Here is a 27,759-nt window from a genome sequence, read left to right as displayed (position 1 = left end):
TGTGGTCCTGATCCATTTAAGACTTTGTAGGTCAAAATGAGCGCTTTGAATTGGGCCCGGAAACTAATTGGCAGCCAGTGCAGTCGGGCCAGGATCAGTGCAAGATGCTCACATCGCCTTGCCCCGGTGAGCAACCTGGCTGCTGAATTCTGCATCAGCTGAAGTTTCCAAACCGTCTTCAGAGGCAGCCCTACGTATAACAAGTTGCAGTTGCTTAACCTAGAGGTTACCCCACGGCATAGACATCAGTAGTTGGGGCCATCCCTGTCTACATAAGGGCACGGCTACCTGAGCCTCGAGGGACAGCAAAGGATCCAGAAGTACCCCCAAGATCCATACCTTGCGAGACGCCTGCACTGAGCATGGTGGGTTGGGCCAGATGACCTCTGGAGACTCCTCCCAAGGATACCACCCTCCAGCCCAAGCCCGTTGGCACGACAAGAGTTAAGGCGGAGAGGCGAGGCGAGGCACTGATGGACGCTGGCTCCTCCTACCCGGACTGGGGTGAGCTCAGCCAGGGAGGCTGCCCGAAGCCGCAGCGTTATAGCACTGGGGGCTGGACCAATTCTTGCAGCAGACTCTAAGGAGACACAGAGAGGCGGCAGGTGAGTGCCTTTAGCGCTGTAGCCGCAGCTGGGATGGGCACTGTTGGGCGGGGGGCGGTCAGCATAAATGTGTTGATGGATGTCTCTAGGAGGGAGGGAGGGAGGACGTTTTGGGGCGGTGGGGGGGGGGCGGGAATCCCATGACCAGGGAGAGCTGTATATTATATCCTTCAAGCCCCCTCCCTTTCCAGAAACCCGCAGTGCCCAATAATAGGATGCGATCCCACCTGGGGGGGAGGACGGACACAAACCTCACCCTGGCTGTTTTGGAGACCTGTGCCCACCTGAACTGCAGGGGACCCACCCTTTAGGATTCCCATTAAATCCAGGAAATGTCTTGAATCCAGTCAACAGGGAGGGTTGTCGTGTCCCCCCCCTTTTTTTAAATTTTTCCCTGCCCAAAAGCTTTCCTCGCAGTTATCGCTGTGGATAATACATGCTTTCCTGCAAGACACTCTCCCAACAATTTGCAGTACAGTACAATGCAAACAAATCCGTAACAATTGCCCATATTGAAATATGTGTACTGATGATGCTCAAAAGGTACCCTTGATTCTTCCTCTTGCTTCTGGGAGGTGGAGGGGCGGCGGCGGAAATCCCACCCCCACCCCAACAAGGGGTCACCACTGAGCCCAGCTTCTGCGCTGTGCCCCTCCGTCGTTCCCCCCCTCCTTCCCATTTTCTTCCTGACTTGTTTACCACCACAGTAGGCATGGAGGTGACCCCCACACACACAATGCACACACACTTTGGCTGTCTCCCTTTGCATTGCTAACAGGATGGTCTCTCACCCACCCACCCAATGAGCCCCACGCAGCCACTGCAGTGATTTGGTTTTCTTCCTGCAGGAAGGGCTGGGCCGTTGGCGGCTGTGATGGCTGGAGGATGGGATGGGCAGCGTCTAGGTTTGTACAGAGACGCTCAGATCCTCACGTCTCTCTCTCTCTCTAGCTGTGGGATACTCCATCTCTCTCCAGTCTGTGGGGTGCTCTTTGCTTCCCTAAAGAATCATGTAGCTGGAGAGCCTCTGCCAATCCGTGCAGACAATACTGGGTGGGTGGTGCAATGCTCTGACAGGGTACACGGGTTCCGGAGGAAAGGCACTCTGTACTGTCTCAGAGACCACATGGTCTGTCTTGTTCTGGTCTAAACCTGGATTGAAAACAGATGCCAGGAGTTGGCACAAATTCCATCTTGGCACTGCCGTTCTGTATCCTTTTACCCCTCCCAATTATGGCCCAGTCCTCTGGGGAGAGGCATACATGAGACCTGGCCTCATTTTTATCCTTACAACACCCCTGCATGGTAGGTTAGGGCTAAGAGACCATGAACATGTTGCCCAAGGCCACCCCACGAGTAGTAAATCTGGGTGGGATGGGGAGCATGGAAAGTTGCCTTCTTCTGAGTATCTAACTCAATACTGCCTACACTGGCTGGCACCAGCTCTCCAGGGATAGGAGGCTGGTTGAGAAGGGTTGCTGGTCTCTTGCAGCGGATAAAAGGCCAAGAAAATCTGTGCGTCTCCCTTTCAAACTAATTTTATACACCTGTGTGCTCCCACTGCCCCTCCAAAAGCAAAAACCTACTTCATCAGATGCAGGGAAGTAGCCAATGGCTTTCTATCTCTGCCCACGCCTCCCCCACAAGTGTACGTCAGGCCTCTGGGTTGATTTAGGACAGGCTGCTGGCTTTTCGAAACGTTTTTGTTTTTTTTTTAAAAAAAAACCTCACCTGCTTTTGCTGTTTTTATTTATTTGCTTGCGTTGTGACACATCTTGAGCCCCTCAGGAAAGAGCGAACTATGGGCAGATCCATAACATACTGTATATTTAAATCGCCATGATTTCCCTCCCAAATTTCTAGAAACTATCCTTGCCCCCCCATAGAGCTACAATTTCCAATATCCTTACATACCCCACAACATTTCTCCGATGGAAATTCTATTCCATAGTCCTAATAATTTTATTATTTATACCTTGCGCATCTTACTGGGTTGCCCCAGCCACTCTGGGCGGCTTCCAACCTATATAAAAACAGAATTAAACATTAAAAAGTGAGAAACTTCCCTACACAGGGATGCCTTGAGATGTTTTCTGAAGGTTGTAAAGTTAGTTATCTCCTTGGCTCAGGGGGTCACATAACTCCTCCCCCCCCCAACATTTCTCCAATGAAAATAGGGACGTCCTAAGAGAAAAGCAGGACATTCTGGGATCAAATTGGAAACCGGGACTGTTCCTGGAAAACAGGGTCACTTGGAGGGTCTGACCTTCATAAAATCATAGAGTTGGAAGAGACCACAAGGGCCATCCAGTCCAACCCCCTGCCAAGCAGGAAACACCATCAAAGCATTCCTGACAGATGGCTGTCAAGCCTCTGCTTAAAGACCTCCAAAGAAGGAGACTCCACCACACTCCTTGGCAGCAAATTCCACTGCCGAACAGCTCTCACTGTCAGGAAGTTCTTCCTAATGTTTAGGTGGAATCTTCTTTCTTGTAGTTTGAATCCATTGCCCCGTGTCCGCTTCTCTGGAGCAGCAGAAAACAACCTTTCACCTTCCTCTATATGACATCCTTTTATATATTTGAACATGGCTATCATATCACCCCTTAACAAACTACAGTTCCCATAATTCCTTGTGGGGAGCCATGTGCTTTAAAGGTGTGTTGGATGCGCTTTAAATATCTCGTGTGGCTCTGCTGTATACCAACTGGAAATAAGTCAAATGTTTCCCTGGCATCCTCTCCCTAATCCCTGCCCATCTTAGATCAGAAAGGAGGATCCTGTGCTCCTCTAGTTGTTGCCGGTAGCTTACAGATCCCACCATCCCTCACCATTAGCCATGGTGGCTGGGGACTGATGGGAGCTGGGAGTCAAAACAGCATCTAAAGCATTGTCCATATCCATGGCCTTCTAGACATAGCTGTCAACTTTTCCCTTTTCTTGCGAGGAATCCTATTCGGAATAAGGGAATTTCCCTTTTTAAAAAAGGGGAAAGTTGACAGCTATGCTTCTAGATGGTGCCTGTGAAATAACTTGGCAAGATATTCCCATCATGCCCTGCTTCAGAATTGCAAGGCATTTGCTGACCCCTGTTTAGATAAAAAAAAATATGGACCCAGAATTTACCAGGCTTGTGATGAGGGTTGTCCTGAAAATGGTATTAAAAATCGTATAAAAAGTGTCTGGAGGTTTATGTCTTTACCCAAATCTCAAATTATGTGTAATTTTCTCCATTATTGCCATATTCCAGAGTGAGTGGTGCTAAGCATCTAGTGTAAGATTTGGGGCTATTTTCCATCGAGTCACAATTACTATTCAACCTGCCAAGATTATATATAAAGACCACTTACACACACGTTTTCCCCCCAAGTTGAGAGTGGACAGCCACCTATCAGGGATAGGGTTAAGGGAGATGGACTTTAGGCTTCCTTGGAAATCTATGATTTAACCTACAGCTGTCTCCCCCATTCCCAGAAAAAGGTCAGATCTGATCCAGAATTGACTGGCATTTGACCCCAGCATCTGTTTTTTTTTTTAACTCCCTTGGTAAAGAGTGCCTCTGAACTTACACAGAGTGCCTTCAGGCCCATGCAGACCTCATGCAGCACTGGAATGAGAGAGAAAGAGGTTCTGGACAAGCAGAAACAATTACACCTCTCTTTTTGAAACTGGCAATAACTCGGAGGTGAGAAATCTCCCTGCACCAACCTTGAGCTATCTTCCTTCTTTGTCCACTCGCCTATTGAGCAAGAGATGTGATGCTGCTGGCGAGCCAAACCTCTCCAGGACGGCATCCAGTTTGGATGTGAAATGTGCATGTTTTGATCTTCTTCTTGCCGCTTCTGCAGAGACAGTCCTGCATTGTCCTTGAGCATCTGGTGTTTTGCTTTTGTTTTGTTTAAAAAAACACTCTCCCTTTTCCTTTCTGCAGGAGAGTTTTATGATATAGAAGGCAGGGGATGGTGAAGGATGGGGAAGGGGAATAGAGGGGAGGGGGCACACCCCGCCATGTGACAGCCCCCGTTGTCATGAGAACTTAATTTCTCTTTCTGAATTATTGATGGTTAACGTACGATGAGAAGGAGAGGACGAATGTTTATCCTCCATCCTTTCTATCGTCTGCCGTGCAGCAAGGGACCTGGGCTCAGTCTGTCTAGAAGTGGTCGTTTGCCCCCCTCCCTCCCAATACAGTTTCCTGGAGTGCTGGCTTTGAAAGCACATAGACTTTATTTTTATTTATTTATTTTTAAAAAAATCATATTGACATCTCTTAGCCACAACAGGGAAACAGAATATTCATATTTAGAGACCAGAGTGGGCTGTTTCCATCACGTTCTGCCAGGGAGCCTTTTAGAGGCATCTGATTGGCCACGATTGGAGATACGGTGTTGGACTAGGCAGCCTATTGGTCCAATCCAACAGGGAACAACAGGGCTTGGTCCATCAAGCATTGTTAAGTGTCAATCAGGTCTCGGGGGGGGGGGGAGGCACATAGCTCTGCTTTGTATGCAGAAAGTCTCAGGTTCAATTCCCCAGGTAGGGCTGCTGGGAGAGAGACCCTGAAACCCTGGAGAGCCGCTGCCAGTCAGTGTAGACAATATTGCCAGTCAGTGTAGACAATATTGATCATAATGAGGCCGCTTCTTACGCCTCCCTCTGAATACCAGTTGCAAGGGAAGGCTGTTGTTTTCATGCCCAGTTTGTGGGCTTCCCAGGGGCTGCTTTTGGAAACGGAAAGACAGCCTCGATCAGATCCAGGAGGGCAGTCCGGCTTCATTCCAGTGCCTTCATGCTCATTGGCCAGAAATTTGGAAGTTGGGAGACTGTTTTAATCCTTGTGGGCCATAGAATCATAGAATTGTAGGGTTGGAAGGTACCCCAAGGGTCATCTAGCCCAACCCCCTGCAATGCAGCTGCCCCATACAGGGATCGAACCTGCAACCTTGGCGTTATCAGCACCACGCTCTAACCAACTGAGCCATCCAGGCTGAATTTTTGTTTTGAAATTTGAACTGCATCTACAGAACAGAGTGTGCACATTTTATGCTCTTTCTGTCCCTTTCTGTGGGGAAGTGAGGTTTTTTTCCTGTTTTGGCAATTGTGTGTAAGTGCCCCTCCTCAGTCCCTGGGAAGCACTGAGAATGCTCTGTTAAGATATTTGCCTCTCAGAAAACAAACTACACTTCCCAGAATTCTCTGGGAGAGAGGAAGGAGCTCTTGAAAACCATTTGTGATCTACAGGGCGATGCTGTTCTGGTTCCTGTGCATTTATCTTCTAACAGACTCGTCTCTGTTTCGTTACAACAAAACAGAAATGGGGAAGTTGAGGCCATCCAGATGTTGTTGTTGGACTCTAACCAATGGTCAGGGACGATGGGAGCTGCGACCCCCACATCATCTGGAGGGCCACAAGTTCCCCATCTCTGCAACAAAAGGATACAAGAAGAGCTCTTCTGGATCAGGCCACATTCCCATCCAGTTCAGCATCCTGTTCTCACTGTGGGCAACCACATGCCTGCAGGAAGCTCACAAACCCTGCCTTTGTTTTCCCTGTCACCTGGACGTTCCATTTTTCTGCCACGCCTAATACCCATTGATAGACCCATCTTCTCACACAGCCTAGATAGCTCAGCTGGTTATGAGCATGCTGCTGATAATTCCAAGGTTGCAGGTTTGATTCCTGTATGGGGCAGCTTTTTATTCCTGCATTGCAGGCGGTTGGACTTAGATGATCCTCAGGGCCCCTTCCATTTCTATGATTGGTATCACGTTTGTGGCTGTTCTGTCACCTTGGCTTATTTTTAAAACCCTGTTTATTTTAAAAACCTTATTTAAAAAAAAAAACTTAGTGCCATCACATCTTGTGGCAGAGGGTTCCATAAGCTGACTGTGGCAATGTGTCCCTCGATACTCCCGACGGTCTCTTCAGCCCTCTATGAGTTTGGCACCATCTGCACTACACATTTAAACCAGCACCATACCACTTTAAACAGCCGTGGCTCCCCCCAACCAGCCATGGAATTTCCTCCCCACCAGCCACCTTCATGTTGTAGTTTCCATTGTATGCTGAAGATACACCTCTTTACCCTACAATTAGAGTATCATAATAGCCTGCTAGAACAGGCCAAAGGCCCATCTAGTCTGTCATCCTGTTCTCAACAGTGGCCAGCCAGATGCCTGTGAGAAACAAGTACCCTTGACAGGTGAGAGATATACATATGAGAGAACCCACCTAACTTGCCCTAGAGCCTTATGGTGAAGGGTGAGCAACAAATTGAAATAATAATAACAATAATAATAATAATCAGATAGACAATTCTATATGGCCCCATTTGCACTGTACATTTAAAACAGTATAGTACCACTATAAAGAATCATGGCTTCCCTCAAAGAATTCTGGGAAGTGTAGTTTGTTAAGGGTGCAGAGAGTTGTTAGGAGACCCGCCCCCACCCCTGTTCCCCTCACAGAGCTACAACTTACAGAGTAGTTCAACGGCCAACCTTTCTTCCCAGGGGAGTCGGAACTATAGCTTTGTGAAGGGAATAAGGGTCTGCTAACATTGCTCTGCACCCTTCACAAACTACAGTCCCCAGGATCCTCTGGGAGAAGCCATGACTGTTTAAAGTAGTATAATACTCCTTTCAAATGCACCATGCAGATGTGGCCTAAGATAAACCTAAACCCTGTTATGATTATGTGCTCTCCTTATTTTCCTGTTTCCCGAATTTTGCCTACACTCAGAAGCTGGCTTTGCCTTTCACAGGGAACTTCCCAGGGCACCCTGGCGGGTGACATCCAGGCAGAGCCGACGAACTTGAGCGCCGCCCGTTTCCCTCTCTCGCGTTCCGGGACCATGCAGTCTCCGAAAAAGGGCCTGATCTGTAACCTGAACCACGTCCACCTGCAGCATGTCTCCTTGGGTCTCCACCTGTCGCGCCACCCGGAGCTCCAAGAGGATGCCAACACGTTGGTGCCCCCGAGAGACCGGATGGGTTGCCAGGATTGCCGCAGTCACGGCGGCAACACCCGCGAGCTGGTAGACGCCAACTCCAACAACCCGTCCCTGCCCTGCCGCTGCTGCGACGGCCACACGCTGCATTCGGATCTCAAGCGAGGCCTCCAGGGTCAGCCTCTCTCGCCCAACTGCCTGGCTCTGAAACGCGAGGAAGAGGAGGAGGATGAAGAAGAAGAAGAGGAAGAAGAGGAGGCAGGTTCCCCGTCGGAGCTGGGCTCCTCATCTGTTAGCAGCTCCTCGGATATCAGCCTGGACGAGAGCCCGGTTTCTGTGTACTGCAGAGAATTTCCTGCCGAGGAGCCGAAGAGTCCCGAGAACCAGCCCAACATTGTCCCCTTGGAAGATGCTCGTGGCATCCTCCCCCTGGCTGACCGCAAAGACGAAAGCTTGAATCTCAATGTCCAGATCGGTGAGCCTCGCCCGTCCCGTGTCTGGGACAGTCCCGACAGCTTGTGCAGCGGTAGCTCGCTGGAGTCCACGCCTGACATGTCTTCTCCGTGTGGGGAAAGCCCGGTCAAGTCGCCCCTCGCTGATTCTTGCAGGGCTCCCCTGCCTGTACCGCCCCCGACCCGACCCTTCAGGGCTCCCCCTGCCGTGCCAGCCCCCAAAATCAGCCCGGAGCTGGATTCAAACTGTAATGCCCTCCCGGGCCGGGAAGCAGACCCCGGAAAGCTCTTCTCGGACCTAGTGGATGTCAACTCGAACCAGGCTGCTCCGGCGAGGCCTCGTGTTTCGAGCTGCCCTCCGCCGGTGCCCCCCAGAACGAAGAGGGGGCTTCAGGGGTTGAGGCGAGGCGAAGCAGGGAAGCCTGTGATGGCCCTGGCAGACCTGCCGCCCTGCCACGGCGACCCGCAGGACAGCAGGAAGAACATCACTTCCTTCCACGAGTTGGCGCAGAAAAGGAAGAAGGCCGCAACATTGGTGGGGCCCCCACCTCAGACGAGGAAGGACCAGAGCGACTGGCTGATTGTCTTCTCCCCTGACACCGAGCTGCCGCCGTCAAATGAGCTGACGTGTGGCGTGGCCCCTTGCCGGGAGACTCCCGGGCCCCCGACTCCACCCTCAGAGCCGCCAGCCAACCCCGCCGGCCAAAGAGGGGTGACCACTTTCAAGGAATTGCGCTGCCGGAAGCAGAAGGCCCAGGCACCCGTGAAGACGGGCACCCAAACCCCATGGCAAGTGGATGCCGGGAAGGGGGTCCCCGATGGGAGCGCTCCGCTAGAGGTTGTCGTGGAGCCACCACCAAACGGGCCCTTCAGGCCCCCGAAGGAAATCCCGCCCCGGAGGAGGAAATCCCGCCCCGGACTGCAGCCCATTGTGGAGGGAGGCTTTGAAGAAGGAGAGGACGGAAGGATGGAGGTGAAGGGGTCTGATCGAAGCTCTGACGGCCCATCCAATGGGAGGAGGGACCCCTGGATGCCAGGGAAGGAGGAGAGAGGAGAGAGGAGTTTTGTGGAGGGTAAGGCTCAGGTGATCTCCCCTAATGTGGAGGCTCAGATTTTGGAGAGTGTACCTTACATTTAAAACAAAACAAAATAAAAAATTCCTTCCAGTAGCACCTTAGAGACCAACTAAGTTTGTTCTTGGTATGAGCTTTCGTGTGCATGTACACTTCTTCAGATACACTGAAACGGAAGTCACCAGACCCTTAAATATAGTGAGGGAGTGGGGAGGGGTATTACTCAGAAGGGTGGTGGGAATGGGTGATCAGCTGATAGGTGTGGAAAAACGATTTGCAGTCATTAACAGTCGTCTACAGGTTTAAGGGTCTGGTGACTTCCGTTTCAGTGTATCTGAAGAAGTGTGCATGCACACGAAAGCTCATACCAAGAACAAACTTAGTTGGTCTCTAAGGTGCTACTGGAAGGAATGTTTTTATTTTTTATTTTGTTTTGACTATGGCAGACCAACACGGCTACCTGCCTGTAACTTACATTTAAAGTCATTTTACACCACTTTACACAATTGCTGCATTCCCCAAAGCAATATTGGAGAACGTAGCTTGTTAGGGGTGCTAAGAGTTGTTCGGAGACCCCCAATTTCCCTCCCAGAGTTGCAGTTCTCAGAGTTCCCTGGGAAGAGGGGTTGCAACACTTGGTAAATCACCCTGGGAACTGTGGCTCTGTGAGTGGAACGAGGGCCTCCGAATGACTCCCAGCGCATCAGAAAAACTACAGTTCCCAGGGTATTCTTTGCGGGAAGACATCACTGTTTAAAGTGAATCATAGGACTGCAGAGTTGGGAAGGACCCTAAGGATTGTATATAGTCCAACCCCCTGCAATGCAGGAATCTCAACACGCAGGCCACTACCCCCACCCCCAAATCTAGTTTGAAATCACACCAGACCCTGCTTTGCTTTGGAAATATCCTTGCAGTTTTATTATTATTTTACTTATTAAATTTGTATACCGCCCTCAGGTGGTTTTTGCATGTATTGTGTAGATGTGGCCCAGGGGGCAGCTAATGGAGGCAAGAAGGAACGGGTTAAAACACATTTGTGGTTCCTATGAAAGAGAGCTCCGTCAGGAAATGGAAATTGATGTGCCTTTCAACCTCTTCCCTCCCCAAAACACCAGCCAACAAGCCTTAGCCTACCAAATACCATATAACCCTATGGCTCCCTGTGTGTGTGATATGGGGATTGTAAAAGATCTGTTTGACTAAGAGGGGGAATATATCTTCGGGGTGGGAGGGTGGGTGCTTGTTCTCCTCAGACTTCATATCTGCATGTGTTTCACTTTGGGAATTGTAGCTCTGGCAGGGGACTCTCCTAACAACTCTCAGCACCCTTAACGGACTACAATTCCCAGGATTCTTTGGGGGGAAGCCATGACTGTTAAAGTGATATATTAGTACTTTAAATGTATGGTGTGGTTTCAAATCCTCCACTCTTCCTGTGAGGCACAGCGGGTGACCTTGGGCCAGTCACTCTTTCTCTCTGTGTCTCTTGCTCACACTCTCTGCCTAAATTACCTCACAGGATTTTTGTGAGGGTGAAATGGGGTGTTTCCCTCACAACCGCTATGTATATTCTCCTAAACGGAAAGCTAGGATAAAGAATGGAAGCAGAGTGTGGAGTCCCCATCGAAACACAGTGCTCACAGCATTAACACTCCATTAGATCTCCCCACTCCATTAAATTCCCAAGCCACAACTATGGGCCCCAACACAGAGCAAGATCAGTACCTTCCAGTATCAGCCAACCCCACTCCCAGCCTAATTTGGCCTATTGTTCCCCATCCAGCCTGGGGAAGTGAGGGAAAGGCCATCCATTTGTCTCCGTGGCAACAGGGCAACCTCTTTGGACATGTAAATAGCAGCACTTAACAGGCCATTAGAAGCTATTTTTAAGATAATGATCTTACAAAGAAACTTGTCTGACCAGATCAGCAGGTGTCTTCTTATAAATTATAATCTCACAGTACGGACCCATGGGTAATTATCCAGACTGAACCCCCACCCCCACAAACCTATAACAATGTGCTCTTCATTTTTCCTGGAGTGCTTAAGGTAGTTTCAAAGCAGGAATGCAGCTCCACCTATGCGCCCAAGTAATCGAGGTATACAAATGAACAAGTGTATACTCTGGCTGTGTGCATTCAATTCACCCAAAGCACAGTTAAAGCGGATGACTTCGCCTCCAAAGAATCTTGCAATTCCTAGCACCCTTAACAAACGACAGCTCCCAGGTTTCCTTCAAACTGCACGGCACAGATGCAGCCTTGTTTTTTGCACAAACATTAGCACATTTCCAGGGACACCTTGTGCTTTTGTCGGCGTCTGGCAGACACACATGCTCCACTTCCATCTCTGCTCTGCTATTGTGAGTTTTTAGTTGGTTTCTTGTTTTGCTTTAATAGAATGAAGAAATTAGCGCCACCCCAGCACCTCTCTCTCTCTCTCTCTCTCTCTCTCTCTCTCTCTCTCTCTCTCTCGCTAGCCTCTAAGGCACACCTTGAATCTGGCTACCTGGCCTAAAATTAAGAAATAACCAAAAGGAGTTGCTCTGATTGGTTAACATGGTTGTCAGTCGGAGCTGGGGGAGCTTCTCCCGCCCCCTGCTGCCTGCCTCCCTCAACAACACACACTCATGCACTTGTGTTAGCAGGAGGAAGCAGGAAGAAGGTAATCACTTTGCATTTGGCTTCCTCGGCTGACAACCTTTGCAGTACTTTCCCTTTCTTTCTCTTTCCCCGGAAGCAAGCTGGATCCTCGTGTAAAAGCCCCTTTCCGCTCTCCCGCCATCCCTAAAACAGGGCAAGAGCTATAATCAGCTGCCCTTTCCTGGTTCGGAGAGAATCGTTTGTTTGTTTGTTTTAAGGTAATGTAGCTTCAGCGGCCCGCGTCATCGTGGCAGCGGTGCGGTTAGGAAATTTTAGACTCTGGACTTCAGGGTTTTCCGGGGATTAAGGTTTGTGTGAGTAATGTGGATTACTTTGCGAGACTTCAAGCCAAACTTGGCTACATTTCAGGGCGGGGAAGTTTCTGTTTCAGATTGGGGGCTTTGGAACATAGAAACTTGCATTCTGCTGAGTTAGACCACTGGTCCATCTAGCTCAGTACTGTCTACACTGACTGGCAGCAGCAGCTGCAGCTGCTCTGCAGGCTTTCCAGCCCTACCTGAGATGCTGGAAATCGAACCAGGGACCTTCTATTTGCAAAGCAGATGCTTTACCATTGAGCTACGCCCCCCCCCCCGAGTTTCAGACAGTGTCTACTGCCAGCTTCACCTGGAGAAGCTACCTTATATAGATCAAACCACTGCTCCATCTACCTTAGTAATGCCAGCACTGACTGACAGCAGCACACCGGGGCTTTGGGCAGGGGGGTATTTCCCCAATCCTACCTGAAGACGCTGGGGGTTGAGAACATGGGACCTTCTCGTAAACCACTGAGAGGCTTCACTACAAGCAAGTAGTCTATACATTTTGTTAAATAAATTAAGTAAGATTAGAAAGCATTAGCAGCCCCATACCTGGAATTGCTCGGTTAATAAACAAACAAACAAACAAACAACCAGCACAGTTTTGACATCCGTGGTTAAAATCAGTGCAGTTTTGAAAGATTCTGTTCTGCCGTCTTAATTCAAAACGGGGTGCAGTTGTATCCAAACATAAGCAGGGGCAGATTGTCTCTTCTGGATGCCCGAGGGTTTCTCTTACGCCAGACAGGGCAAGCTGGTGACCCTCAAGACATTGTCGGTCTCCCAACCCTCCTCCGCCCCAGCCAGCAAGGCCAGTGGTCAGTCAGGGAAAATGGGAGCTGGGAGCCAAGTAACAAACAGAAGTCGTCCAAGGCCATATTCACACCATGCATTTGAAGCACTAGAAAGAGTCATGGCTTCTCCCAAATGATTCTGGGAGCTGTCATTTATTAAGGGTGATGAGAGTTATTAGGGTGACCCTCCGTTCCCCTCCCAGAGCTACAATTCCCCCGTGAAAAGGGCTTGGCTATTAAAACCGCTTTGGGAATCGTAGTTCTGGGAGGGGAACAGGGGCCTCCTGACATCTCCCAGCACCCTTAATGAACGTTTATCTCCCAGAATCCTGGGGGGGCGGGGGGCGGTGGCAGCACCATGAATGCTTAAAACGGTATCTCATGTATGGAGTGAGTGGGGCCAGAGTCCCCCACCTCCAGATTAGGGTCCTGCGTTTCCCAGCTGACGGCACACGGCTTCCAAACAAGTGTTATAAAAATTCGGGTCTTCCAAGCCCGGTACACAAGGTTGGTTGTTTTTGCGTTGGGATTGTGTTTTGTGTTGCGTGTCTCATGACCATTATGTTTGTTCTTTGTCTGCTGTGTGACTTCTGGAAATAACTTTTTGTTTTGTTTTGTTTTGTTTCGTATTCTCTCCTCTTCCTCTCCTTCCTTGCTCTTGACCCCCCACCCAAAACCTCTTTCTGGCTTCCCCTCCCACACACCCGTCCCGCTTCCTATGTCAATCAATCAATCACGCTGGTCTGGCTTTTTGTCTGGCTTCCATGCATTTCTCACTGGTTTGTCAACCTCACTTGCTTCCATCCCCCATCCACCCTTCCCTCGCTCTGCACTGGCTTCTGGCCCCCTTGCCCTCGCTCTGGCCTGCAGCTGACACTCTCCTTGCCCGTTCTTCCAGGCCTCAGAATCTGCCCTACCCACCTCTCCTGGTCCATTTCTCTGTGGTGGACGGCCCGGCATCCCTAAACCCCTCACTCTGCCCCGGCTTAGAGAATGTGGAGCTGACCTCCCCTGCCCCTCCTGCCCCGGCCTTCTGCCCCAGGCTCAAGACCTTGTCCTGCGAGGAGGTCTGCCTCCTGGCCGGGCGGCAGGGGCAGGTCTTGGGCACTCTCTCGCCCGAGGAGCTGCTCCCTATCCGCCTCTCCCCCATCGGGGCCTACTCCCCGCCTGCCAGGAGTGTCCTGCCTTTCCTGGAGAGCCCTGACCTGGCTGTGCTGTTCTCACCCCTCTTCCCCCGCAGCCGCACCTTCCCCGCCTTAGCTTTCCCACCCCGCCAGGTGCCCGAGCGGCCGTTTGGAGCCCGCCGCGCCCCCCTTGACAGCCAGGCTGGAGCAGGGCTCAGGAGAGTGCCCTGGGGCAGTATGGAAGCCAAAGAGCCGGGAGATCCCAAGCAACGTAAGCCGCCTCTCCCCTCATTTCCCCCCCCCTTCTGCTTCCCCCTGCCTAAGTCACCTGTTCCCCAAACTGTGTGCCTCCTTGAGAAATTTGGTTGGAGGCTGCGAGGGCAAAGCAGCTGCCTGCACAGAGACAGAGGCTGCCCGTTGCAACTCTGTGCGAGTTGCCGTTCTGGCCTTGTCCAATCAGCTTCTTGTGGGTACGGCTACTCCTGCCCTTTGGCACCAGGTGTGTGCAACTGGATGGGGGACTTGAGGTCCTCTAGACCAGTGGTTCTCAATGTTTTTTGTGCCACCGGCCCCTCGGTTCTATAAACTCAGCTCCAGTGGCCCCCCCTCTCTAAAAAGCATTACGCAGAACTGTGGTTTGCACGGCCCGCTAAGGGGGATAATAACACAGTGAAATTCAAAACAGTAACAACCAATTGCACTTTCATTCAGAATCCAATGAAAACTATTTGCAGGCAGTGACTGTTTTATGGGTGTCTGATATGTGCAGCATTGCGCATTATGCTGAACCCATAAGTGCCCTGAAAACATCACAAAAAGGGGTGGAACAGGGCGGAGGGCAGAACAGGGCGGGGTGGCCCCGGTGACCTGCATGGGGGTCCAGAACGTAGCCCCTGTTCAAGTTGGTCTCGGTCTTTAGATTAATTAATGCAACTAAATAGATCAACTTCATCCAGTGATAACAGCTTTTCGAAATCTGATCGTCATTTACATCGCCCTCTTCCCTCTTAGCACCCACCCCACATGTAATCGCACTGCCCCCAGGAGGTGGTACCGCCCACATTGGGAACCAATGCACTCTAGACTCTCTTATTATTGATCACTGCAATCTGCTCTGGGAGGTGTTTGTGGGCTGAAGAGCTGGGTAAAAAGTGCTTTTGACAAATAACTTGGTTGGACTCCAGCTCCCATCAGCCCCAGCCAGTGTAAACAGTGGCCAGGGATGATGGGAGCTGTAGTCCAGCAACATCTGGAGGTTTCCCTTACCTGTGCTAAAAAAAAAAATATTAACCACCCTGAGAGGAGGCTAATAGTCGCGTGTTTCTGATCATCTCCAGTCCAGACTGGTTGCCTAAGTCAGGATATACACCTTGAAGGCTGACTTGCCAGGAAAATACTGGCACAGTTTCATCGGCGCGCGCACGCGCGCACACACACACACACATAATGTATGCCATGAGGACTGGACGTTTGCGGGTTTGTTTTTAAAATGAAACGAGATTTTCAACATGTGGGAATCTGAGCCAAACAGGAAGGAAGGAAGCCATTTGCTGGTGTAGAAAGTACAGAAATTAAGATATTACATATCTAGGGGTGGAACGCTTAATCTAGCAGTTGATCAGATCAGGGGTTTCCACATTCAGTGTTCCCATTGATTTTTCATTGCATTTTCATGGCTTCTTTTATTCTGAGATGGTATTGTTTTCTAATTTTATTTATATCCCTCCAAGGAGCCCAAGCTGGCATACATGGTTTCTCCCTTCCTCATTTTATCCTCACAACAACCCTTTGAGGGAGGTGAGGCTGAGAGGTGGCACTTGGCCAAAGGTCACCCAGTGAGCTTCATAGCTGAGTGGGGATTTGAACTCCCGTCTCTCAGGTCCTAGCCTGTAACCACTGCTTGACCAATGGATCAGACTATACTGGACAAGACGGACTTTGGCGCCCTTGGCATAAGGCAGCTTCCTATATTCCTGACTTAAGCACATATAACCAGCTTCAAAAACTTAATGGCATGACTGACAGGCAGAAGGAGAGGCTGTTTCAAGCAGAGATTGGAACCAACTAGTTCAGAGTAACTAGTTCAGTGTAAGTTCACCAAATTAGCCCACAAATCTCTGACCTACACCTGAAAGGAGTTCCCACAGTTGCTGAGTGAATTCAATTCAATTTGGGGTACAACTTAGAATTATTTCTAGTTCACCTTCAAGTTCATTCCCTTCCATGTGTGGATTATTATTATTATTATTATTATTATTATTATTATTATTATTATTATTTACTGTTTACACCCTTTGGCCCTTTAAGCTGAAACATCATAATTGTTTGGAAAACTAAATGAAACCATTCCCATTCTGCTGTGTGTGTGTGTGTGTGTGTTGATGTTTTCTTCATCTTTTAAAGTATTTTCTATATCATAGCGCAGCAGCTTGCCACATTCTGAATGTTGATTCCCCCACCTCTCTTTTTCACGTGGATAACTTGGATGGACTCGAACTGAGAACTGAACTAGTTTGTTTTGTAAAAGGATAAACCTGAACAGGGATGTAGTTCCTGTGTGTGTGTGTGTGTGTGTGGACATCATGAACTGGAACGAGTTCGTTTAATAATAATCATAAAACCCTTTCTAAGCTCTGGTTTTAAGTGGCATTCCACAAGGGCCTGGTGGCGAAAGGATCTAGGTATCTTGCTTTATTGGGGGAGCAGGGAGATGTGTTGGAAAGGAAGAGGGACGAGAGCGGGGGGACACATCTGCCTGAGTAAAGTGGATCCCTCCATGTTGTCATGCCAAAACACAATCTCTCAAATCATATGTAGAAGCAACCCCCTTGCTCCCCAACATCTGAGTGCCAGGTCTAGTCTGCAAGCACCAACCTGGAATTTCATGGGTGTTCTGAGGCTGTTCCATTATGGAAAGGTCCCTTGGTCTATAGAATCATAGAGTTGGAAGGGACTACAAGGGATATACACTCCCATCCCCTGCAATGCAGGAATCTTTTGCCCAGCATGGGGCTTCAGCTCATGTTCTTGAGACTGAGAGTCTCATGTTGCACCAGTTGAACGGTCCCAGATGTATATCATCTCTGACCATCCTGACTGGGGCTGATAGGAGGTGGATCCCAACAATACCTGGAGGGGCACAGGATCTTCATCTCGGCTGAGATCCAGGACTTTCCCTTTCCTAAAGGGAAGTTTTTAATGTTTGATGTCTTACCATGTTTTTAATATTCTATTGGGAGCTGCCCAGAGTGGCTTGGGGAACCCAGCCAGATGGGCAGGGTACAAATAAATTATTATTATTATTATTATTATTATTATTATTATTATTATTATTATTATTATTTAGGTGATCTAATTCAGGCCACAATGGTCTGAATCTGCTCAACACTTCATACTCTGTGTTTGTGTGTGTGTGTGTGTGTGTGTGTGTGTTTTAAAAAAAGATTCCTTTTTTTCGTTTCACTTTGTGAGGGCTTGGCTAATAACTGGAATAAATAAATAAAAATCCTGGGATCCAGAGAAGCTAGATAACCTCTTGTTCTCCATATGTTGACTTCCCTTCTTTCTGTCCCATCTTCTTCCAGTCAGACATTCCCAGTCCTTTGGCGGGGTCCCAAATACCAGCCATCTGTGGGGGGCCGATGGTGATCGAATCGTTGCCCAACTTCGAGAACAAAAGAAAGGTACAATCTTAAAACACACACACACTGGTATATAAAATCAATAATTGTTGATCACGGTTGGTTATTAATTATTATTTTCATTGTTGGCAATACTGAGCTTACTACTTGTGACGTGCTAGGAAACGTCTAGCCTCATGGTGTTAACAAATTAGACAAAAGCCTTCAACTTTACAGTTTGGGGTGGGGGACATGTTAGGAGAGGAAGGAGGGGGAAACACAGGGAGAGAGATGCATAGAGCCACCCAAACACCTTCAGTATCTGGGAACTCTTCCCAACTCCTATCCAGGCCTTGTTCGTTCCCATGGCGACCCATGTCTCTCCTGGCACCTTTAATTCTTGAAAACCTTGAAGCGCGGCCAAAGAGATGAGGATTTCCATGGAAACGTGTCGTGTTCACAGGAAACCCCCAGGAAGATTTGAAAAGAAAAAGAGACAGGGAGGGCCTGCCACCTCCTTTTCCATCTGTACCCCCATGGGCACCCACGGAGGGGGGGGGTGGGCAAACATATGAAACTTAACTTCCAGATCCCCAGCTTTCATTTAAGAGAGAAAGAAAGTGAGGCCCCATTCGCACTATACATTCAAAGCACAGCAATACCACTTTAAATAGCCATGGCTTCCCCCAAAGAATTCTGGGGGATACTGTTTGTTAAAGGCGCTGAGAGTGGTTAGGAGACCACCCCCCTTTCCCCTCATAGAGCTACAAGTTGTTTAATAATCAATTCCTTTCCCCAGGAAACTCTGGGATTTGTCGCTCTGGGAGGGGGGGGAAGGGGGCCTCCTCACAACTTTCAGCACCCATAACAAACTACCAGGGCCATCTCATCATAGGGGCTGGGTGCCACAGTGCACCAGGGCGCCAGGCCCCCCAGGGGCGCCCCCGCGAGCCCGCCGGCATAGCAGGCGCCCCCTCCCCAACCCACGCCCGCCCCCATGGGTGGGCGGCGGGCGCTCGTGCACCGGCGGACGAGCTGCATGCTGGCTGCCCTCCGGAGCCCCAGCTGGAGCGCAGGGAAGGGCACGCAAAGCCCCGCGCCGCTCCAGCGCCATGCCCCTCATCCCCCGCTCACCCACCTCCCTTCCGCGCTGGCTGCCCCTCGGGGGATGAGGGGCGTGGCGCTGGAGCGGCGCAAGGCTTTGCGCGCCCTTCCCAGCGCTCCAGCTGGGGCTCCGGAGGGCGGGCGGCTTGCAGCGCCACGCCCCTCACCCCCCGCTTGCCCACCCCCCCTCCCGAGGGGCGGCCAGCGCGGGAGGGAGGTGGGCGGAGAGGCGGCCCACCGGGGGCGCCGAGGGATCCTCGCGCCAGGGCGGCCGATCCCTTTAAGACGGCCCTGCAAACTACAGTTCCCAGGATTCCTTGGGTGAAGCCGCGGCTGCTTAAAGTGGTATAATAGCGCTTTGAACGTTTTGTTGCTGGCATCTGTCTGTCTCGAGAGACAAAGGAATGTGCCTCTGGGGGTGACGTCAAACCGATGGAGAATCGCAGCACCTGCTGTGGCTGCAGAGTCTGGGAAATCATAACTGCTGCACCCCGTGTTGTTTTTTGCTGCGTTAGCGGCACCGAAGTGACCTTTCTGGGGTGGAAGCCTGGGCAGTGTGCATGGAGGGCCTAGGGCCCTCTTTCCGCCTCGCTGATGTGATCCAAAGGAAAGCAGAGCAATACGTTTGGCGCCAGCTTGGCTGCAGGAGTTGCTGGAGGCGTACAAGGCACAACTGATTTGTGTAGCACTTTGAATGTTTAGCTCAGATGATGATGATTATGATTAATTAAATGCAGTGTTTTTTCTGGGGGGATACAGGGGTACGCACACCCCTAAACATTTTGTGAATCTAGGTTTGGCCTCATTGAGGGCCAGTATTTCAATATGAGCAGGAAAATGAGAGTACCCCTAAACATTTTTAATGTGTATACCAGCCTTCATCCAAAGACCACAGGGCAGTTCACGACATAAAAATACAAAACGAGAACACAAAATACACGATAAAAGCAAACCGACCATTTAATCAACCAAAGGCCTGGCTATAGAGGAACATTTTTGCCTGGCACCTAAAGATATGTAATGGAGGCGCCAGGCAAGACTACCGGATGGTGCTAGCATTTCAGCAGGAAGCTATGACGTGTGTATACTGTAGTGGTACCTCTGTTTTTGAACGTAATCCGTTCCAGAAGGCTGTTCAAGTTCCGAAACGCTCGAAAACCGAAAACTCAGTACGGGAGCCTCAATACGGAAAACTGAATACGGAAGCTGTGTTTTCAGTTCGACTTCTAAGGCGCATTTGAAAAAAAAAACAGAAGTATTTTCTTCCGGGTTTACGGCGTTCAGAAACCGAAATGTTCGTCAACGGAGACGTTCGAAAACCGAGGTACCACTGTAATTGGAAGAGAAGCGGGCAGTCTGCCCTGATGTTATTCACAGGCGCAAGCAGCGTTCAAAGCATGATCACACACAACTGCCCTGATACCACCATAAGCCCAAATCATAACCAGAAAGGACTTCTGGACGGCAGTCCCCGAAGCGCAAGCAATATGCCCCCCACCCCCCGTAATCCTCTCTCTTCTCTTGACTTTCCCCCAGCTTTGCTTGTGGCAGTCAGTGCCTCCGTGGACAAGATCGTCGCCCATTTCAGCACGGCACGGAACCTCGTCCAGAAGGTTTGTTTTGACGTTATGGTGCCCCATTGCGGGTGGTGGGGCGAAAGGCAGGGAGCCCAGGCGACACCAGACCCAATGATGGGCAGTCCCCGGTCCTTGTTCGTTCCCCCCATCCTTCTCCTCCTTCCCCCAGCTGATTTCTATAAGGGCAACACTGAGACTGCAGAGGAGGAAGCTGACAGCAGGGGCCACCCCTTGGACTGGCTTTAAGAGAAGAGGGCAGGAAGGTGGGGGCTGGCTGAACCCAGACCGAGCGTTGGTCGGCCGCTGCCCCATTTGCCCTAACAAACCAGCTTCCACTAAATTTATACCCCCCCCTTTCCTCCAAGAAGCTAATGGCAGCATAGATAGGGCTCTTGCTTCTCCGCCAACACCCTAATTTAGCCTTGCGGCTGGTTGCGGGTTCAGATTCTGCAGGGGGAGAGACACACACCCTGCATTTATACCCCACCTTCCTCTGAGGAGTTCAAAGTGGCATAGTGGTTCTCCCCCCCCCACCTTCAATTCACCCCCACAACAACCCTGTGAGGTAGGCTAAGAGGCAGCGACTGCCCCAAGGTGAGCTGGCAGCAGAGTTGGGATTTGAACCCCGGTGTCAGGAGCGAGTCAGCAGTAAATCATGCCTTGCAAGTTGGAGTCAACCCTGTATTAGCAAAAACACAATCTACATAGGGGTGTCAGGCCTAACGTGGACAGCATCATCTCCAGCAGGTCTTGCCCCCGTGAAGCAACACCCTCTCTGCTCCTTGGTCTGCCTCCACCCCTGCTTCAGCTTCTGCCTCTGATTCTGGGCTTCTCTCTGCCACAGACTCTTCCCGCTCACTAAGCCCTGTTGCCTCTTCAGTTTCCAACACCTCCTGTTCTCCTTCTGACCACTCATCGTTGTCCCACCACCACCCCCCGGGCTCTGAGCCTTCTTCCCCTGGGGTTTCCCTAGCTGGTTCCCCCCACCATTCATCCGCGCCCCAACCAGTTCATGACACCTGGTCCCTGGCGCTCTAACCACTATGCCACACTGACACAGAGATACAAAAGTGGGTGTTGGGGGTCGGGTGTATGCAGGGTGGCTAATAAGAAAGCGCTAATTACCAATTAGCAAGGGGAGGATGGCGGCGTTGGTTGTCTTCTCTCCCCAGCCTGCCAGTAGAAGAAGAAGAAGAGTTTGGATTTGATATCCTGCTTTTCACTACCTGAAGGAGTCTCAAAGCGGCTAACATTCTTCTTTCCCTTCCTCTCCCACAACAAACACTCTGTGAGGTGAGCGGGGCTGAGAGACTTCAGAGAAGTGTGACTAGCCCAAGGTCACCCAGCAGCTGCATGTGGAGGAGTGGAGACACGAACCCGGTTCCCCAGATTACGAGTTTACCACTCTTAACCACTACACCACACTGGCTCTCTCAGTAGCTGACGCCCAGCTGTTTTCCTCCTGCGCAGACCCAGCTGGGCGACAGCCGCCTCAGCCCAGACATCGGCTATGTGGTCCTGACCACTCTGTGCCCTGCCCTGCGAGCGCTGGTGGGAGACGGCCTGAAACCCTTTCAGAAAGATGTCATCACGGGCCAGAGACCAAGTTCCCCGTGGAGCGTTGTGGAAGCCTCAGCCAAGCCAGGTAGGGAGGAGGTGTCAGGTGGGCAGGAGGTGGGTTTGTTAGGTGGTAGCTTTTCTTTTTAAAAATCTTGATTCTGCACCCCAAAAGGCCACATTTTGCAGAGCTTCCTGGTTAAAGCCAGTAGGATAAATCTGATTATTTTGCATAATTGGTTGGTTGTTAGTTCTCTAATGTTGCTAATATTGTTTTGTGTGTGCTATAGTAGTGCTTTCTGAATCTTTTGCTGTGGTTGTGCCGTTTAGCTTATCTTTTCAGTTCTTTCATTTAGCAATTTATAGAAGGTGGTTGTTTTTATTGCTGATATGTAGAATCGTAGAGGTGGAAGGGACCCTGAGGATCATCTAGTCCAACCCCCTGCAATGCAGGAATATGCAGCTGCCCCTTATGGGGATTGGACCTGCAACCTTGCCATTATCAGCACCACGCTCTAACCAACTGGGCTATTGTTTTACAGATGATTTGTTAATTGTTCTAGACCAGGCACGTCCAACAGGTAGATTGTGATCTACCAGTAGATCACTGGACGTCTTCTGGTAGATCACTGGCTCCCCCCAAAGAAGCTCAACAACTTTGGCTCCCCTTTGTACCCCCAGAAAGCGGGGCTTTCCTCCTCCATCAAACAAGCTCAACTTCTTTGACCTGAACCCCTAAAAATGGGCCTTCCTCCTTCCTAAAAGAAGCTCAACAACTTTGACCTGAACCCCCCAAAAGGGGGTAGATCACTGGCAGTTTTTAACTCTGTGAGTAGATCGCAGTCTCTTGGGAGTTGGCCAACCCTGTTCTAGACGATTTATGTTGTAATTGTGATGCTCTATTATGCTATTGTTATATCTTGTTTGTGATCCGGTTTGTGACTCATGGGAGTGAAAAGCAGCATAGAAATGAATGAATGAATGAATGGATGAATGAATGAACGAATGAATGAATGAATGGGTTCTTCTGGCCCAGAGGATGGGATGAAAAGTGATGTTGCACGCTGAAGTTCAACCACCCCACCTAAGCAGCCTTAAGGACAATAAAGCTTACTCTTTGTACACATTTGAATCTTCCGAAATTTATGTTTTATTTCCTTATTCATTTATTTTTTGTGTGTTTTTATACAGCTGCTTTCCTGGTTTTTTCGGGTGGCATTCTTGTTTCCACGCTGTGTCGTGCGTTTGTTTCATTCAAGCTGCACACCGCTTAGATGTTTTTCGAGACGTCAAGCGGTGGAGAAATGCTTTTAAATAAATAGAACGAAGCGCCCTCAATTAAAACAGTGAAAGCAGGAGGTTCATGTCGGGAGATTGGGCGTGTATGTGTGTGTGCTTGTCTAAACAGGCTGCGTCTTCGAGAGCCAGCGAAATAATAGAAATGGGAGATTGAGGCAGGCTCTTTCTGGCTAGGTGCACTCCTGGTCCATAAGGATTTTGTGAACTCTCGTATTTGGGGCTGTCGTGGCTTGTTCATTCATTCCCGTGGGTGTTTTGGGGGCAGGGGTGGGGAGCTGGGATGTGGCACTAAGTCAGGCATCCCCAAGTCTGGCTCTCCAGATGTTTTGTCACTACAACTCCCACCATCCCTAGCTAACAGAACCAGTGGTCAGGGATGATGGGAGTTGTAGTCCCGAAACACCTGGCGTTTGGTGATCCCTGCACTAAGTAAAGGCACCCGCTGGTGTTTCTCTATGTGCTTCTTGCCCAGGCCCCCACGCTCGGTCGCTGAATGCCTTGTACTGGCGGGTATCACGCTTGGCTCCACTTCGCAGCAACCAGCAGCGCTTCCACGCTTTCATCCTGGGCCTCTTGAAGTGAGTAGAGGACATTGGGGGTGGGGGAGCTGTAGCTCATCTGCCTTACATGCAGGAGGTTCCCGGTTCGATCCCCAATGGCATCTCCAGGTCGGGCTGGGAATGTCCCCTGCCTGAAACCCTGGAGAGCTTGCTGCCAGTCAGTGTGGACAATACTGACCAAGGATATCAAACGGTGCAAAGCAACTGGAATATTTTTCTTTCTTCTTTTTAGAATAGTATTTATTAAGTTTTCCATTTTAACAATCCAATAAAAGCACATTGAAAACACTCCAAATTATAATGCAATCAAACAGTCCAAATTTTATGCCAAATTATAAATCTTTGGTTGACTTCCCATGCTCTGAAGTTCGGGAAATGATGATCTCACATTGTGTTGCATTCCTTAATTAATCCAGGTAATTCCAATGAAACATTCCAGAGTCGATCCTTCATTTATATTTAACCGCCTCTGGATTTGTCCAGCAAGCAGATTAGTCCTGCAAGGCAACTTAAACCAGCCCTTTATTCAAATCCATGAGGACTAGGGCCTTGCTTGCTTTTTAGGGCCAAGGCCCATAGCACCGTGAGAGAGCATTTCCTTTGCATGCCCAAAGGTCTCAGCTTCAACCTTTGCAACCTCCCTGGGGGGAAGGGTCCCTACCCAAAACCCTGGAGAGCTGCTGCCAGTCAGTGTTGAGCCAGGTAGACCCAAAGGTCTGACTGTACAAAGCAGCTTTCTGCATTCCTACGTTTGATGTTAAAACCCTCCATCTTGTCCTGTTCCTCCATAGCATGAAGCAGTTGGAACAGTGGTTTGCCAACCTGCAGCGGAACTCAGGTAAACTTGGAGCACCCCACATTTTTTATTAGCACCTCCACGACGCACTGATATCAGGCAAGTGCCTGTGCATTAATCTTTTCAGTGCCTGCTAAAACCCTTTTTTCAGTTTAAGTACGCCTACCGTAGAATCATAGAGTTGGAAGGGACCCAAGGGTCATCAAGCCCAACCCCCTGCAATGCAGGAATCTCAACCCAGGCATGTATTTTAATATAAACTTTTTATATATTTGAAACTGCAGGGAGAGGGAATGCTGGTTTTTATTTATATCTGTAATTTTTTTAGGTTCACTTGTTTGTTTTTTAATACACAAGGATTAGAAACTTGGTGTTGGTTGTTTTAAAAAGTGAAAATGGAAGCTTAATTCTACTCCCTGGTGTCACACCCTCCGCTTTCTCCCTCACCCCGTGCTCCTGAAAAATCACAGAATTGTACATTTGGAAGGGACCCTAAGAGTCATCTAGTCCAACCCCCTGCATTGCCAGCCTTTCTCAAACTGGGGTCCCCAGCTGCTGTTGGACTACAGCTCCCATCATCCCTGACCACTGGTCCTGGTAGCCGGGGATGATGGGAGTTGTAGTCCAACAACGTGGTTGAGACAGACCTAGAAGTATGCATTTCTGACCTGTTCATGCCGTCTCCCGACCCCACAGAGCTGATCTCGGCGCTGTACTTGCCCACCGCCTTCCTGGTACTCAGCCAAGGCTTCTGCCGCCGCTGGGCCGACGAGCTCCTCCTGCTGCTCCAACCACTCTCCATGCTGACCTTCCAGCTGGACCTCCTCTTTGAGCACCAGCACCTGCCCCTCGACGTCAGGCCGCCACCCCGGCGTCCCACCCCACCGACCGAGCTGCTTGCCGGTTCCCAGAAGGCTCGCGGGGGAAGCAGAGTTGCTTTGCCCAAACGCCTGCTTCCTATCGCCGGCCTGGCGGAAGGGCCCGTGGCCCAATCCAGCCCGCTCCACGAGCCCCAGGCCGGGCCGCCTTTGCACCAGAGACTCCTGCGGTGGGGCGACCGGCTGAGCCACACCTTCCGAGGCGTCGAGGGAGCCCCAGAGGCGGAGGCGGGTGCTGAAGGGAGCTGCCAGGAGAGCGGAGAGAAGCAGCAGAGCTGGTGGGAGCAGCTGAGCCGGGCCTCAGGGGTCTATGGCAACCCCCCGAAGCAGGAGGGCTTCGCTCACACCCACTGGACCAAGCTGAGGGCGGCTCTGGGAGAAGCTGTGGAGGCGGCCCGCAGCGGGGCTGGAGAAGCTAGCGTGAGCCCCGACGTGCTCCCTCAAGCGCCCAGCCCCAGAGGAAGCAGCTCACTGGAGAGCCCAAGGGAGGCAACCCCTGCCTGCGAGGAAGGCAGCTCACCCGTAGGGGAAGCTGCGGAGAAGCCAGAGGCGACCTGCTTGCCTGACGCCCAGGAGGCAGCCGAAAAGCTTGAGGGCGCTGGAACTGCAAAGGGAAACTGGCTAGGGTGGCTCTTCGGAGCAGCCGCTCCAGGATGCGCCAACGAGGCCGATTCTCACCTGTCGAAATCCAGGTAAGTGGACGGCCAAGGTCGGGAACCTGAAGCCAGCCAGCCAAATGCGGCCCTCTGAGCCTCTCTATGTGGCCCTTGGAAGTATCCCTCAGCCCACACCCCTTCTTCCAGGGCACACCCCTCACCACCACTGCTTCCCACCCTCCTTGAGCATTTTCACTTGGGTGAAATTGGGACTCCGATCCCTTGGGAACTAAGCTCCTGTACAAAGGAAATATTTACATTAGTCTCTCCACCCACTTTTGCCTCTGGCCCCACCCACCACTTTCATGTGGCCCCCGGAAGGTTGCCCTCACAAGGGAATGTGGCCCTCAGGCTGGAAAAAGCTTCTATGCCCCTGAGTTTAAAACGATCTGGTCAGAAGTAGCGGCTCCCTAGGAAATATATACGGCAAGTTATTCTCGCCATCTCCCGCTTGTGAACTTGGTCATTGCCAGCAATCAGAATTAGCCAAGTAAGTACAGTCTTGTGCCCTGAAGATAGCATGGTTCTCCCTTTTTCCCAGCGAACTCCTGGTTTGCCGGAAGGGACAAAGACACTGCTCTGTCTGAAAAACCGGGATTCGAACCCAAGCCTTCCAGACTCAGAGTTAGGACTGTCCCCTGCCTAATACTCCAACCAAGTGCCAAACTTTCAGGCAGTATTTCCTAAATGTCTCTGTAATTAAAATGGCACCCCCAATGGCAAAAAAGTGGGTTTTTCTCATGGGTCAAGTATATTCTCTTTCCTATCCAAGCAGGCGCCCATCGAGCTGGTTGCCGCCCACCATGAACATCCTGGCTCTGGTGATGAAGGGGGCACCGGCCGAGAAGAGCTGGCCAGAGGAATCATGGGAAGACGTCCCACCAAGCCCACAACAGCCATACAGGTGAGCCATCCTCTCTCCGTGCCCAGGGCTGCAACAAAGTGTTGCAGCGTGAAGTGCTTCTGCTTGGGGGGGGGGGTTTCAGGCCCGCCACTCTATTACCCCTCCCGCTCTGGGTTTTCCATCAGTCCCCCTCTCAGTCCATATTCTGTGGCCACTGAGCATGCTCGGTACTCCTTGGGCTCAGAAGAGGGAGATGTGTCCTCCTTAGGAATTTCCTTTCCTTTCCTAAACATTTCTTAGTACTTCTGCAACGACTTTGGCATGGTAGAGCATGAGACTCTTGATCTCAGGGTCGTGGGTTCGAGCATACGGGCTGGCAGTGACATTTCAGGCAGGGGATATCCGAGGCCTATCCGGAGGTGCCATTGGGGATTAGACCTTCTGCATGCAATGGAGATGTTTCCTGCCCCTTCCCCTAAGGGATGCGCACTTTGAAAGGAGACCCGTCTTGCGTTTTCGGCCTGTGTTGCCCCCCCACTCAGTCTGTGTCGTCCCTCTGACTCCACCCAGGGCCGTTCACGCTCTCTGCGACCACGCCGGGGGCAGGGACGACCACCTCAGCTTCCGCAAAGGCGACGTCTTGCGGGTCCTGGACACGGTGGACGAAGACTGGATCCAGTGTTGCCACGGAGACCGCCGAGGCCTAGTCCCCGTCGGCTACACCTCTCTCATCCTGTGAACTGCGCAGGGAGATGGCAAGGCTGCGGCTGTCGTGGGGGGGAAGTGGGGCACACCAAAGGATCACCCCACTCCTGCCTACACACAAACACACTTTATAAATGCACCGCTGAAGGAATTTCAACAAATTTGACATGGACACTAAGAAGCTGAGGGTGCCTACCCCC

At 50.7% G+C, this 27,759-nt stretch overlaps 1 protein-coding gene and 1 non-coding gene across 2 annotated transcripts; one reads left to right on the top strand and one right to left on the bottom strand.

Annotated features, from left to right (window-relative positions):
• The first annotated feature begins 459 nt into the window (after positions 1–459).
• Positions 460–27,759, top strand: RUSC1 (RUN and SH3 domain containing 1). The gene is made up of 11 exons (XM_033136223.1): positions 460–605; positions 7,370–9,080; positions 13,677–14,234; positions 17,548–17,646; positions 20,224–20,300; positions 21,735–21,909; positions 23,593–23,698; positions 24,472–24,518; positions 25,173–26,046; positions 26,783–26,914; positions 27,425–27,759. Exons 2-11 carry the CDS (start codon positions 7,460–7,462, stop codon positions 27,591–27,593), a joined length of 3,858 nt encoding a protein of 1,285 aa, XP_032992114.1. The 5' UTR covers positions 460–605; positions 7,370–7,459; the 3' UTR covers positions 27,594–27,759.
• TRNAI-GAU lies at positions 5,520–5,593 on the bottom strand. The gene has a single exon. It is a non-coding gene; the product is annotated as a tRNA-Ile (tRNA).

This window comes from Lacerta agilis, chromosome 17 (assembly GCF_009819535.1).
Source record: "Lacerta agilis isolate rLacAgi1 chromosome 17, rLacAgi1.pri, whole genome shotgun sequence".
Classification (NCBI taxonomy): Eukaryota; Metazoa; Chordata; class Lepidosauria; order Squamata; family Lacertidae; genus Lacerta; species Lacerta agilis.
The sequence above is the reverse complement of the archived record's forward strand: the minus strand, read 5'-3'. Positions and strand labels throughout refer to the sequence as shown.

What these genes read in the sequence shown, in the direction of transcription:
- RUSC1 (XM_033136223.1), top strand. Translation starts at nt 7,460, where the DNA reads ATGCAGTCTCCGAAAAAGGGCCTGATCTGTAACCTGAACCACGTCCAC. An exon ending in TTCATCCTGGGCCTCTTGAA is followed by an intron (nt 23,699 to 24,471) that starts GTGAGTAGAGGA and finishes GTTCCTCCATAG; the next exon opens with CATGAAGCAGTTGGAACAGT. An exon ending in AGCCCACAACAGCCATACAG is followed by an intron (nt 26,915 to 27,424) that starts GTGAGCCATCCT and finishes GACTCCACCCAG; the next exon opens with GGCCGTTCACGCTCTCTGCG.